The sequence below is a fragment of the Diplotaxodon limnothrissa genome, linkage group LG18, assembly GCF_057381915.1.
Source record: "Diplotaxodon limnothrissa isolate DT_005_m linkage group LG18, D_limnothrissa_male_GT1.1, whole genome shotgun sequence".
NCBI classification, from domain to species: domain Eukaryota; kingdom Metazoa; phylum Chordata; class Actinopteri; order Cichliformes; family Cichlidae; genus Diplotaxodon; species Diplotaxodon limnothrissa.
The window spans coordinates 28763171-28778517 of record NC_140613.1 but is presented as its reverse complement, the minus strand read 5'-3'; the positions used below and the strand labels follow the sequence as shown (position 1 = coordinate 28778517).

At 41.4% G+C, this 15347-nt stretch overlaps 1 protein-coding gene across 2 annotated transcripts in view; it reads right to left on the bottom strand.

The window, feature by feature from the left end:
* The window catches only part of cdh24b (cadherin 24, type 2b), a 115408-nt gene that overhangs the window by 56606 nt on the left and 43455 nt on the right, over positions 1-15347 (bottom strand). For both annotated transcript variants that reach the window (XM_085378763.1, XM_085378765.1), the window contains exons 3-4: positions 13996-14115; positions 8926-9093 (exon numbers count right to left, since the gene is read on the bottom strand). In XM_085378763.1, the coding sequence (XP_085234889.1) occupies positions 8926-9093; positions 13996-14115 (288 nt within the window). The remainder of the gene's footprint in view (positions 1-8925; positions 9094-13995; positions 14116-15347) is intronic.

Below are 15347 nucleotides of genomic sequence, written 5' to 3'. Positions count from 1 at the left end.
TCTTTCTCTTTTTCTCCTCTCTTTCAGGAAAAAAAGGGCGCTCTTGAACATATACGCACACCGAGTTTTGTATTCACTCGCACACACACACCTCCCCGTTCTCTCTTTCTGTCTCCTCCCATTCACACTCTCTCTATTACATCCGAGCTCTCCAGGGAAATGAATTAGTAATATTTATGATGAAGCCTTCTCCGAACTACTCCCTCTATCGCTCCTTCTCCCTCTGTCTCTTCTCCCCGGTGCATAAAATGACACTGATCTTATCGGCGCTACCTATGTAGTCATCTGTCAGCTCATCTATCTTTCCATCCATCAAACTGCTGGGAGAGTGATGGCTCCCTCAACGTTTTTATGTGGCACCGTTGGCAAGCCAAGGTTGTTTGGAAACCACATAAAAACAGGAAAGCGGCACCTGAGCCTCCGTCTGTGGAGTTGTCACCGTGCAGAGTTGTAGCTGCTCATGCCCAGTACATTTCAGCAAGCACAAGTTATGCGTCTCCGGACGCATTTGGGAATTTCTATGAGTCTGCTGCTCCAACCGTTACAAGATTCTGAATCAATGTTTTGCCCTTTGACAGCCGACAGACGTATTCGAGGTGGTAGAATTGGTGTACAGATAGGATTGGGCCAGATCAAATGAAATGCTGACATTTCACCGAGAAGACGCATACACAGAGTGACATTTCACTTTCAGTTTTTTTAAGTGGTCCTGATTTCAAATGTGGTTTTGAATCATTTTTGATGTCGATCACTTAATAAAGTAGATTTTGATTATTTGCCCCACTCTTTGACATGCTTTAATTGTTCTCAATCTGCTTTTAAAGCCCTGGCTCTGAAATGCAAGCCCCTTTCTTTTAGCCCACAGTGCTATACGCACATTTTAAAGTGTTTATCTATTCAATAGCTTTAGCACTACGTTTGCATGAAATGTTATAGTACGGCGTAACATAATTACAACAGCTAGGACCAATAAGGACTACGACAGAGTTTCTTATCGTGATCTCATAATTCTAAATTAGTATGATGAGGACAAACTAAAGCAATGTGAGGAAAGCGATTAGGCTTTGTGAAAAGCCCGAGGACTTTACTGAATGTATTTCATTAACAAGAAATGCGCAGACCCAAGAGGAACCTTCCTATGTTATGTTTGAGGATGTTTTTTAAAAAGAGTTTAAAAAAAAGTTAAGAGGTGACCAATCAAACCTTTTTTTTTTAAACAGTACAGTATTCATTAGTTAAGATTTCTCTAAAGCAAGGTCTCTTAGTGGCTTTCACAATATGTTTCCACTATACTGTTTAATTTTTTATCACAGGGCTCAGCTTTTTATTCATATTCTCTCCTTTTTGATTTCTTTATCGATATATATAACTGGAGTAAAAAATGTAGTCAATTCCATCTGCTGGCAAGGATTTTGTGATTAATTGTTGAAGCCTCCTGAAGAGCTTTTAGTAAATTCAGGATGGGGGGGTGAGAGATTTCTCAAATGACTTTATCCAAGGTCAAAAATGAGATCTCAAGCTTAAACTCAACCCAGCACAAGTGAGACATCCAGACGCTTGCAAGTGGACCTTGAATTGTGTATATATTGTCAATATATCCTATATAATTCCATAAATAATCACAGGGAACCTGAGGCTACCTTCCACTTCCATTTCAAATACACAAGTTAGTTGATAAAAATTTAGCAGGTGAGATCAAAGTGCAGAGCTCCCAAAGCTGCATTTGTGCCGGGAAGATAAACGTTACATCTTATACAGTGTAATGTGCACCTATAAATACTTTACGCACATACATGACCAAGTTACATGAATACAGTAAAACAGTGTCCTCAGCTAACATTATGGCAGAAGTCTGATCTGTCAAAAGCACAAAGGCCGTGTTAGTGTATAACACTCTGATCTTAACTGGGTCGCTGCTAATATTAAGTCCATCAATATGTGATTATTATAATGAAATGAAATGATCCCCGTTTTCCATCTAACATTCATCTCTGTGTTTTCTAATACACTGCAGTTTTCTAATGCAACAGGCAGAACTGGGTCATGTTTATTTTTGTGTTCTTGAGATGTCAGGTGTTTGCACATCTTTGCTTTCCTTTTCTTTGTTCTGTCTTTTATGTGTCATTTTCTCAGGTGTAGAAAATGCTACAGGGCGATATTAGCATTTAATTTTGATAGCGTGTGTGAAAGGTTTTTTAAAACAAAATGAGGTTGAAAAGGTAAAGGTTGGATGATTTTGATAAAGTTTTAAAAGTTTAATATTTTTTTTAAAGGCTTTAAGAAAAAAAAGGGCATCTTAAAATTTTAACCATGTTTCCCTCCCTTATCGAGCGGTAGGACTTAATATGTGTTACGTGTTAATAAATAAAGTGGTCATCTTATTTTTAGGTACTCTTCCAGCCGTTGAGCTAGCCTCTTTTTCAATTTATCCTAGGGAGAATTCAGCTTGGAGTACACACAGCCATAAATTATTCAGCTATAGTAAACATGGGAAAACATGTCTGAATAAATGACTACATGGAAACAAGGGTATGAAATTTCAAATCAGCCCTCAAACAACACCACTATGGTCCTGCTACAAATTATATGAAGCTGTGAAAGCCCTATCGTCTTTGCCGGATTTCCAGAAGAGTAGAAAGTCATTTACTATAGCAGTCCTGATGCGGGGTGACAGATAGTTAATTATTTGCGTTTGATACCCAGTACCCATGTTTACTTTCACACAATTACTCATCCATGTATTCCACTTTGCACCGGCATAATTAACAGCTTAATCAGGAAAGCTCTTTTCCTGATTAAGCTGTTAATTATGCCGGAATGTGAAATGAGACAGTAACAGACAGCCGTCTGGCTTGTTAACGACGCGTCGCTGAAAACAAACATTTTTCAGTTTACTTGTGTCATAAAAAGCAGACCCGCTGAGAAGCGGGTATTCCCAGTATTAACACTTCTAAGTGGAATCATGTTTCTGGCATAAAACTTCTATAACTCTGAATTTGTGTCAGGAGGCTACAGAAAACGATTTCTCGCTGCTTTTGCGTTGTTGCCGTACACAGCTGTTCAAAAAGCGCTTTTTCTTTAACAATTTGATATGGATGGGTCTAAAATTAAAAGCCTTCCCTGCACCAAAGAACTAAAATCTAACAGAAACAAGGTCCTGTCCAAATACATTTGGAGCACAATGCATGCCATTTGATAAAGAGTGTTTAGAGCGTTATGTTTGCCAGTGAAGCATCTGAAAATATCCCACAATCTCCACTAATCATTTAGACAAAAAACCTCCAATCTGCACCGTAGCCTACTTTCCCTTTGCTATACTGCCTCCTCCGGGCACAAGAAATCCCCCGATGGCTTTCAAAACTGAACACACAACAAACCCACGTAGTTCCTAAAATCATGTTTTGGATAGTGAGAAATTCAAGGGCTCTGTGAAGAGACGAGCCCACAAAGCAGGCTGGTTTTTTTCCTTCTTGTTAAGGCTATAATGTACAGCCAATACCTGGTTCATACGTACCAGTGTAATCCTCTCCCTTTGCTAAATGCCACAAGGAATAAGCAGTGTTGACCTTGGGAGACGCGGGAGCCGGATTTGAGGGTGTCTTTTTAAAAGCCTGGGTGTGTAATTGAGTAGAGCGGCGGGGTGGCAGGCTTTGATGGTGTTCGCGCAAGCACAAGAGAGCATGAGTGCGTGAGGGGGAAGAAAAAAAAGGCAAGCAGAGGCTCAGGGATACACAGAGACATACAGAAAAACGTAGGAATATGTGGACTGTTTGCACACCGAGACACACACACAAATTCTCTAGGTTACGTGTAGGTTAACATCAGTGCATTCAGCAAAGCAAACTCATACAGGGAGTCATCAGAAGAACATGAGGAGGTAACAGCCAACAGATTTTGGTGTACGGTGAAGGTTTAAAGGCGCCACCAGCACCGTGAGACTCCTCATCACCCACAAAGATCAAAACAGGGCCCAGCTTTCCTCCAAGAAGCCCTCCAGGCCTCAGGTCCAAAACACCATCCTTGATGGAGGTTCAGCTCAGTTAGCAAATCTGCTACTCCAGTACATCATTACCCCAATTTTGGCAAAGCTTTTATCAAATAGCACATCACCCTGTGCAAGTAATGCATGTGGAACGTAGACTGATCCAACAGTTGCACAGGTTGTGGGAGTAGTGCTGCAGTTTGTTTCTATTGTTTTAACTTGCTGCTTACCCTTGGTTTCATTCACCGGTTAGATTCAGCCACTAAAAACTAACTGATTAACTTCGAAACAGGTCGTTGTTTAGGTTAAAACATGTCTTTGTACACTGAAAAATTGCATTTACCAAATGGGTTTGGATGTGAGACCAAGGAGTACTTTAAAGTGTTCATATTTGATGAGATATTTGATGGCTGTCACAAAAGAGAAGTATTTGAGACTCCAGCAGGGAGACCTGGCTAAAGGGACAGGTGCGTGTCACTGCTCTACATTCACTAAGAACATATTGTGGATTTACTCACTGCTCATTAAAAAAAGAAGACCAGGTGGTGCTATAACAGAGGCTGTTACACAGCTTAGAACGTGCTACTTGGGAAGCATATGAGTAAGCCATCAGTTATTCTACATTACCTCAAATGACACTGAAGCTAACGTAGCAAGCTAAGCTACAAAAGCCTTTCAAAAATATTACATTTTAAGCTACGTTTAAAACAAATTACTTTAAATGAACCAAATTGGTGAATAAAAGTATCAGTGAAACAGATCTGCAGTTCATTTAAATTCTGAATTTAACAAGAGGTGCTCTCACAGCTCCAAAACCTTGGCAATTTGGCAACAAAATTTGGCAGGATCTAGGACTGAGCAGCTCCCTCTGCAGCTGGATCCTTAGCTTCCTGTCTGACAGACGCCAGGTGGTCAGACTGGGCAGCATCACCTCATCCCCCATCACACTGAACACTGGTGCTCCACAGGGGTGTGTACTGAGCCCTCTCCTGTACTCACTCTACACCTACGACTGCACAGCCACTAACAGCTCCAACATCATTGTGAAGTTTGCGGACGACACTACAGTGGTGGGTCTTATCACCAACGGTGATGAGACGGCTTACAGGGAGGAGGTCAGCGCCCTGACCCACTGGTGTCAAGACAACCATCTCACCCTCAACGTCGCAAAGACAAAGGAGTTGATAGTGGACTTCCGGAGGTGCAGAGAAGTACACACCCCCATCACCATCAACGGCGCTGCTGTGGAGAGAGTGAGCAGCTTCCGGTTCCTTGGCGTACACCTGGCTGAGGATCTTACGTGGTCAGTACACACAAACAAAACAGTGAAGAAGGCGCAGCAGCGCCTCTTCTTTCTCAGGAGACTGAAAAGATTCGGCATGAGCCCCCGCATCCTCAGGACCTTCTATCGCTGTGCCATTGAGAGCATCCTCACTGGATGCATCACCACCTGGTATGGCAACAGCACCGCCTACAACTGCAAAGCTCTCCAGCGAGTAGTGCGGTGCTCTGAACGGATAATTGGAGGTGAGCTTCCCTCCCTCCAAGACATCTACAGGAAGCGGTGCCTGAGGAAAGCGGGGAGGATCATCAAGGACTCCAGTCACCCCAGCCATAAACTGTTCAGACTGCTTCCATCAGGAAGGAGGTTCTGCAGCATCCGGTCCCGTACCAGCAGACTGAGAGACAGCTTTTTCCATCAGGCCATCAGACTGCTGAACACGTCATAGACACCTCAGCTTCACTACTGGAACTTCAACATTATGCACTCCACACTGTATATAAATGCCACTTGTTTTGCACATATTCAACTCTGTATATTTTATATATTTTATTATTATTATTATTATTATTATTTTATTTTATTTTTTTACTATTTAATTTGTAAAAATGTGTATACACACACACACACACACACACACACACACACACACACACACACACACACACACACACACGTAGGAAAATATTTAGTATACACATCCAGAAATGCATACACTATTATATATTGTACATATATTTATTAGTTTCAGGTTGGCCATTCTTGTATTTTGCTCGTTTGTGTTGTTGTGTTTGCACATCTCTGTTGCTTGTGGGGCTCGCACACAAGAATTTCACTTGCATGTGCTGTGCCAGTGTGCCTGCACATGTGATGTGACAATAAAAAACAAAACAAAAAAAAACAAACAATGAAACTCATGAATTTTTCAAAGCACAGTCATGGCACAGACCAAGTCTCAAGCTCCTGAGTCTGTTTTCCTTTGCTCCCGTGTTAGACCTCATTCCAAGAATTGGTACATGATGTCACTGTCAAATGGAAGCGGTTCTGTCGGCTTTACCTGCATAACCATATTCGGTGATGGAGTCATGCATGCATCTCGAGTTTTCCATCAGATTTTAGCTGAAAGCTTCCCTGTGCTTGAGCATCGGAAATGCTCTACAGCTCCTGTGGTTTCTGATACACTACGGCACTTTCACCCCATGCTGTTTGATTTAGAAAACAGTGACTTTTTCAGCACAGCACAGAGAAATGCAAACTAGTTATACTGCTACTAAGATTGTAACTCCATCTAAACTCTAAACACACTGTTATGATCAGCATACATATCGACAGCTGTTATTGATAAATAAAATGTCTAAATATTACCAGGAAATATTAAAATCCCACTACCATGTGAGCTAAAATCCTTATTCTGACAACGAAATTATATGAAATCCGTTTAATTATAAGTTTCTGACTCAGTGACTTGTATGAAAACTGGGAGAAGCTCAACAACAAGCAATTGCTGTATCTTTCAAACTTAATGTCTGAGTACGCTTGGTTCAGTCACACATTTAAAATGACTTTGCCTTGAATTTCATTTATAGAAAAGAATTTCAAATTGTAGTCGCGCCTATTTTACAACAGCCTTCAGATCACACCAAAGCTCCAAAGTTCTAATGAAAAGAAAAAACGTGTAAGAATGCAATTGCTATGCCACAGATGCTTTATGCTGTTATTTTTTATCTATCTATCTATCTGTCTGTCTGTCTGTCTGTCTGTCTATCTGTCTATCTATCTATCTATCTATCGCTAAGAAAATGGGAAATATGGATCAACCGAAGGCCAAGATGCATCTCTCAGTTCTTGTTTCAGGTCTTTGCTGAATTTTTTAATACCTCTTAAGGACATGACTGTCACATACAGTTGATCTGTTTTAGATCGATTCTTTTGTCCTCCACTTGAGCAGTTCCTTCTGATTTTTTTATTTACATAATGCACACTATGCTGAGATACGCCAAGTATTCAGCTAATAGTTCTTGTTACCAAAATACTGCTTTATATTTGTCAAACTATGATAGATTCTTGGTACATTTTTATAGATGCAACTGAAGAAACTGTTACACATTAAATGCTTTTATTAGAGGCTAAGAGTAACAGAGTGCCTAAAGATCCATCATCTATCCTACAGATACAATTTAAAATGGGTTCTTTGCCAAGTTGTCTTTGATGTATAGACAGAAAACTGGCTCACTACTTGAGTGATGTTTCTTTTTTCAGGCTTTGATGATTCATATCTCAGCATTATAAGTGATAGCACATATTATTAAATAAATACATAAACCTTCTAAAAATGGTCAGTATAAGGACTGGACTGAAAATGAGTGGAAATCAGCAAATATCCAAAGAAAAACTTTGAAAGACCCTCAGAAAGCTGAAGGGCTACTGATCAAGACCATTTTAAAAAATTGTAAGAAAGTCAAGGTCCTTGGAAGTAAACTATGCATAGTACTGTATGGTTCCTACCAGCTCCTCTACAGCAGTCATACAAAAGTGATTTCCCAACTCCTGTCCTCGTCACTTTAATTGGAAGAAGGTCAGCAATTAAACTGGAGGAGACGGAGCTGCTTAGAGGAGAAATGGCAGAAAGGACGACCTTAAGTAAAATACGAGGAGAACCCTGGCGACCAAGGCCACATGATTCTCTTGATCATTCACAGGAGGCCTAACTAGCTTGACCTTTCGAGGGTATGAAAGAACACACCTACCATTCTTTTGGTGACATACCAAAGAAGAGAATTAATTAATCCCAGCCTGTCTTATTCACATCAGTCTAGTACATGAAGAAGAAGATCTGCCTCCTATTTGGAAGAATGATTAACATTATAATCGCCAACAGGACAATATCTAATAACCCGTCTTGATTACATCATCTTCACCATTATGCCAACCGCTAATTTGGTCTATATTTTGTTTAATCCACAAGAGTAAATTTTAATTTGATTTCATTTATCAAAAACATATTTCATAGACTGCAAGTGCGAAAGACCTATCACATCTATGATTTTTACTAAAACGATGTCATGATTGCAAACAGTGTAATTCAATTAACCATATTCAAAGTTATTAGGAAGCCAATTAGGGTTTCCTACATTGACGTGCTGTCAGATATAATCTGACAGTGTAGCTGCTGTTGGAAATAGCAGCCGATCTATCATAGCAGAGGCAAGCTAAATCCATGGCTGAATGTTTGATGAGGTACTTTGCAGCCCTGCAGGAATCTCCTCTGCCTGACTGCTGCTGTGAAAATCCTGACAGGACCTGCAGGTCAGAAAGGTCCAACAACTCTTCTGCCTTCTGGTGCAAAACAAACATGGTGTTTATGCTGTTATGCAGCTCAGTGTTTGTTTTCTCTTCATCCCTTCCCTATATCGGAAGCTAGAAACTTTACACAGGCATAACAAAATGGTTAAAAGTACACACAGTTATTTTACACTGGCTGATGGCTCCACTGTTCTTGCACGGCGTGTGCTCTCGTGAGCAGTGGGCAGTATGTACAGTTAGCGTGCATGTATGTGGGATGTGATGCACTCTCTGCAGCAGTAATTTTCCCCAGACTGCTGCCTCTCTATTCCTGTTCTATATTTTATTTGGTAGCGGTATAAGCTGCTGAGTTACTCACTCTGTGTGAAGCGTGGTGGGTTGTCATTAACATCGGTAAGCCTGACGGTTACAGTGGTGGTCCCAGATAATCCTCCTAGGTGCCCCCCCATGTCTTTAGCCTGAAGCACCACCAGGTACTGGTCCTGGGTCTCCCTGTCCATATCGGGTACAGCTGTTCGTAGAATACCTGGAGAAAACACACACATAGGGTAGCATCACAAGGACCATGAACCTTGGTTTCTACCACTTGGCAACAAATGATCACAATACATCTGCGTGAGACTGAAACTCTTTTGTGATCAATATTTATAACTTTATGATTGACTGAACTTTCTGGCTTTAAAAATATACTTTCTGGCCTGCGCTCTGTTTTGGAAGAAAATCTCTCTGCACAGCAGGACCTCATCCTGCTCTCTTCACATCTATAACTTCCTTACAGTCTTCTTACTCTCAGATAAAATATTGCAGTCACACCTTTGGTATGTGGATCTATCTGTTACACATTTGAAGGTACCACTTTCTAATTAGGCACAGCTTTCCGAGTTTACAGTTAATTTGACTGTTTGCAGTAAAATCCACATGCTGTGATCAGTCTTTAAGAATTGCATTAATGTAATAAGTCTTTATTGACGACTGAGTCAGAACCGCCAATAGATCTGACAAGAACTAAATGTCCTATGAAGTGGTAAATTAATAAACAGACACCGTAACCTTTTATTAATGACTTATTAACATTTATAACAACAGATCTGACTTCCCGTTATGAACTGAGAAAGTCATGACCCTTTATTAAAGACTTCATCAGCACCGCAGTTACACTTGTGAGGAAGTCATTAATGAAAGGTCATTCTTGATTTCCAGTATGCCATTTAGCCTTCAGGTATAAATGTTAACAAGTTGTTATATAACACAGTTTGGTCCTGATGGTCTGCAACCCTTATTTATAAATCTAAGTACTGGTTATTCCATTAGAGTCACATAAAAACTAATTAGCAGTGTTGCCAGTTTTGAAAAGTACACATTCCCGCAAACTTAAACAATGTACATGCAAAATGAAACAAATGTATCACAAAAAGGTCACAAGCCAGCAGAAAAATACCACTCAGTTGATTTTATTGCAAAAGAATGTCCACTTGTTAACAGGTCATACATAACACCCAAAAATAAAACAACCCACTTTTTATGTGAAAGGGCAAGAATGTCAGCTCTGGCTTTCTATAAAATGCTTGGTCACAGTGATGTATTCCTCAGGCTCAGATTTGTGAGATTTATCCATGATGACGTCGCCCTGTGAGCACGACACAACCACAGTCCTGTTGCACGAGCACTGAAAAAAATGTCAAGTGTGTGCCGCCTGAGGAATGCACTGCCTGTATATTCCTTCACAGCAGTCAAGATGAAATAAAATGGGTTGGGAATTGTCAAATGTTGCTCACTTGTAGCAGAGAATGACAAAATCAACACTCACTTTCTTCCTTTACAGCCGCTAATCATTTGTAGTTTTATGTAGTTAGCTATAAAAAATAGTATTACAGTAAATGGACCGCTTGAATCCCCCATGCAAATATTAATGCAGGCAAACTACCATCAGGCCTCTGCAAAATATAGGTAACGTGCTAGATTAATTACTAATTTCTGAATTATTCATGCACCCTCTGTAAATCAGGTGGGCTAACCCGTGCAAGTTTATTTTGTATATTTTGCAGATAAATACAGTCATGTGAAAACAATGTTTTCATAGGACTCTATGCAGTCCTGTGAAAAACATCATCAGAGCTTCCATAGAAATTAAGAGGGTAAGTAACAGCTTGGTGCTGCTAATCAAATGAACATTGGTAACTAATCATTGGCACCTCTGTAACTGTTTTGGCAGTTTGCTGGTCTGGAGCATTGAGCTTAATGCAATGCTACAATCTTCCCAGGAGTGTCTGCTGGACAGATGAGATCAAAGCAGAGCCTTTTGGCCAAGACACACAGGACTGCACTTGGAGCAAACCAAGCATTGCATATCAACACAAACACTTGTTAAGCATGGTGGTGGAGGGTTGATGATTTGGGCTTGTTTTCCAACCACAGGACCTGGGCACCTTTTGGTCATTGAGTTAACCATGAACTACTCTTTATATCAAAGTATTCTGGAGCCAAATGTTGTCCAAATCTGGGTCATGCAATCAGGCAATGATCCCAAGCGAAGCAGTAAATCTAAAACAGAATAGCATTAAGGTGTTGCAATGAGCCGGTCAAAGTTTGGATCTTAATCTGACTGAAATGTTGCAGTGGGACTTTAAGCTGTGCATAAACAAATAATGCTGCAAAGAGGAGTGGGCCAAAATGTCTCCACAATGATCTGTGAGACAGATAAAATCATCCAGCTGCTGCTTAAGGTAGTTTTACAAACTATTGAATCACAAGCCGTATTTAATTTCTCACAGGACTGCACAGAGCCCTATGAAAACATTCTTTTCACTTGACTGTATGTGTAACTATTCTCATAAATGATTAATTTAAAAGTCCTGACATCCACCAATCAAGTTACTTTTACAATGCACTGAAATCAATTGGGTAAGGTTCTGTTATGTGTGTAGAAGGTTTAGACACCAACAAGTGAGCTTTAAAACAAATAAGGTAAAAAAAACAAAACAATAAAAAAGTAGAGGAAAGCACAAAGAACAACCTGGGAACATGAGGAGAAGTGGAGGGCAAACAGATGGACGGACAACTGACCGAGGGAGAGAGAAAACTGTCAAGCGCACAAAAAAGTAAAAGATATCAAAGCAAAACAAACAAAAAAAAAAACTATGAAAGTACGAAAAACTAACACGGAGACAAACAGGAGGGCAGAGACAGAGGAGCATGGCCGACGCGGTGAAAGGAAAACATCAGGAAACACAAGAAATGATATCAAATTCATTCAAACTTTACACAAACAGCATGGCAGCACCTTCAACAAATAAACTTGCTTTAATTTTAGATGGTGGCATCTCTGTTGGTACGGTGGTTTACTCATCCTTCCCATGACAACAGAACTGTAATTTTACTGGTGTACTTAAACAACAGACCAGTTTATGGCGTATAAAATTCAGCTTACGACACAATAAACTGTAAAGTTACCACTTATAGCAGTTGTTTTATCATTTCCAAAGCAATCCTCAATTTGTTTCTGTGTTAAAAGCCCGTAATTTGAGTTTAATCGGAGTGTTTTTAAAGTTCTGCTTTGCCCTTTCACAGCCTATTGGACGATATCGACGTGCGCCGTCACCGAGCTGCTTTTCCTGACAATGTGGCAGTTTTTCTGACATTTTGGAGACACTCACTTTCCATTTGACAGCTACAATATATAACTTAATGTCCCGTTGAAGGCGCACAGAAACACACGTACATAAACAGATATGTGAAAAGGGGGCTCATCTGGAAAAGACAAATCACCACGCTGCAGCAGATAGACATGCTGACAGAGCATAAAATCACGTTCTGTGTCTCATGCTCTTTAGCGGCACACAAAGACGAATCATTTACTCGCGTTCGACATCGATCACCTCCCCCGTGCAAATGACCTCATTCTGCTACATGTGATTGGATGTTGCACATCAAATTCTGCCCGCTCTCGCCCAGCATCAACCAAAAAACACCGGCCTGGATGACTTGGCAGCTCAAGGTGAATCACATTCAGCCTGGGCTGCTTTTGAATGCTAACGAACGAACAGGCAGAAATATGTCGAGCTTTCTGAGCAGAATTCATAAACAAACAAAGTAAATGTATGAGCGAACACGCTCGCCTCCGAGTGCACATTCTGAAAAAGACCCTCGGTGATGGAACCGACGAGAAATGGGGGGTGATTGAAAAGAGGGAGATAGGGAGTCGAGAAGAGGAGAGCGGACATGTTCGGAATGCTGAAGCTCTTCTGAAAGCACAGTGTCACGGCTAATACACACTGTGTGGAATTAGGCTTATATTTCAAAGAGTCCTGCAGCTCCCTTTGGTTATTTGAGAGGTCCTCACGTGCCGAGGCAATCAATTACCAGGCATTGACATTCAATGAGCAAAACACGAGTGCTGGCCACCTGTGACTGTGTGGGCAAAATAAACGCTCACATGGAGGCTCTCACTTCTACAGGCAGACAGAAAACAAAAATCTGAAAAAGTTAATAGATATGGAGTTTTACTGTGAAACTTAATGTCTCTTCAATGCGCGCTGCCTATCAAAACAGCACCTACAACATCAAGACAGTCAGTGCTCCATTTCTGACTAAACAGAGCTAAAAGTCCCCTCCAAGGTAGACTGCTAAAAAAGTAATCATCATAAAGTTAAATAAATAAATTAATAAATAAAGCACCCTCCTCCGCCCTCAACCCCTAAACGCTCGACAATAAAACTTTTTGCCCTCAGGTGACGTGTGCGAGACTCCGACACGGTGACAACAGGCACGCCAGACGCCTTCTTGAAGCCCTTTTGTAATCTGCCCTGCATCAGAGATCATAAGCCTTCGCTGACGTGTGTCTTTAAACGTGTCTTTTTCGCTTTTGCTTCACCCAGAAATAATAATATTAGGCTGTTGTTCGGCACACGCAGCCTGGCGGCGTGAATACATTTCTGCCAGCTCATGCTGGAGCGAACCGCAGAGGGGGAAAGAGGTGGAGGTGGGGGGAGGGGGGGTGTGCTTGAAAGAGCAAGTGTGTATGTGTTTGATGGGGCACAAGTGGGAAAAGGGGAAGAGAGAAAGATGGATGACTAAGTGTGACAAGAGAATGGGAGTTGCACTGGGGGGGAAGTGTTGCTTTCAGTGTGTGTGTGTGTGAGAAAGTCAGAGACATGTTTCTGTACTCATGCATGCAGGTCCACGGGTTCCCCAGTGTTTCACTCCACCTGTGTCTCACACACACACGAACACGTGTGCGTCTCCTTAGGCCGTCACACAGCACAGACATGTCGGGTACTGTGAAGACCGAGCTCAGCTGTTCGCTCCTGAACATCTTGCACGTATGTCGCTTTCCTGCTGCATGCGTGCGTGTTTGCCTTCTGAGATCTGCGCATCTTTTACATTCGTCCGCCCACGTGTGTTACACGCAAACGCACATAAGCACGCTCACCTGTCTGGGGATCGACAGAGAAGTACTGCTGGCCCTGCACCAGTGTGTACACGAGCTTGGCGCTGTTCCCATACGTCGGGTCATCAGCATCTGTCGCCGTCACCTGGATTATAGACGTGCCTGCGGGGAGGGCAGACGAGGAAGGAAGGACAAAAGGGAAATAAAGAAAAGGAGGAAAAAAAGAAGAAGAGAAAGGAAATAAGCAACAAAACAAGCCAGAGCTGGAGCTAAGTAGACAGACTACAGCAGTACTTTAAGAGCATAAGAAAGCATTATATCAAGACAACCTCCACTCTTCTCTCCCACTCCTTCTTTTTCAATCTCTCTCCGTCAGCAGCGTGACAAATAGTTTATCCTTCCCCCCCACCCACCCACACACACACACACACACACACACACACACACACACACACACACACACACACTCTCTCTCTCTTGTCGCTCACCTTCCTCCCCCCCCCAATTCCCTCTGTCTCACTTCATTTCTCTTCATCTCTGTCTCCAATTCCCGTTTGCTTCCTCTCTCAATCGGACTGTCTGTCCCTTCAACAGGCCTCTCTCCCTCTCTCACCCTCTCCTAAATCTTCTTTCTACGGCTGTTGCTGAGTCAATTTGCCAGGAAATTTTTTGTGGGGTATATTTTCAACAAAAAATGAAACTATATGAATATATGAAGCGTAAACACTTTTCATATATCATGTATTTGTATGGTGCATGTCTGTATTTATACAGAAGTGTATGGGGAATGACTTCTTCCAACGGTACTCAGAGGCAGATGAGATGGAGGAGGAAGACGTGGATTTGAGGGAGCAGCTTCTATTCTATTTGATCAAAGCCTTGAGAGAATCACTATGGAAGAAAAAAAAACAAAAGCCAACCACCACCACCAACAGCAACAACAACAAACGTGCAGTTTAAAGTACGCGTGTGCTTGCGTAGGGAGAGCAGAAAGGGGGCATGAGATCAACCGGTTACTGATCCATTGTGGGTAGTTAAGAATCAGAGCGGTTATTGACAGAAAGCAGATGTAAAGCATGTAAGCGCTGCACCTCAGAGAGCCAAAGACTGATGGGAGAGAGGTTTTGTTTGTTTCAAAGAAGACTTGGTGTGGATTCAGTTCGTCATGCAGTCGCACATGTAAAAACAAAAGATCATTTTAGTTTGTTACAACTAGGATCTCATTTTATAGCTCTTTTCATCTATAGTAGAAAGCAACGAAGTACATGTACATTTGACATATTTTACTGATGCTTATGCTTTGTCATATTAGCAAAGCTCAAGCTTGGCTGGATGTGTCTTACTTTCTACTTGACTGAACTGGTTTCACAGCAAGAAAATAACATAACATGAGC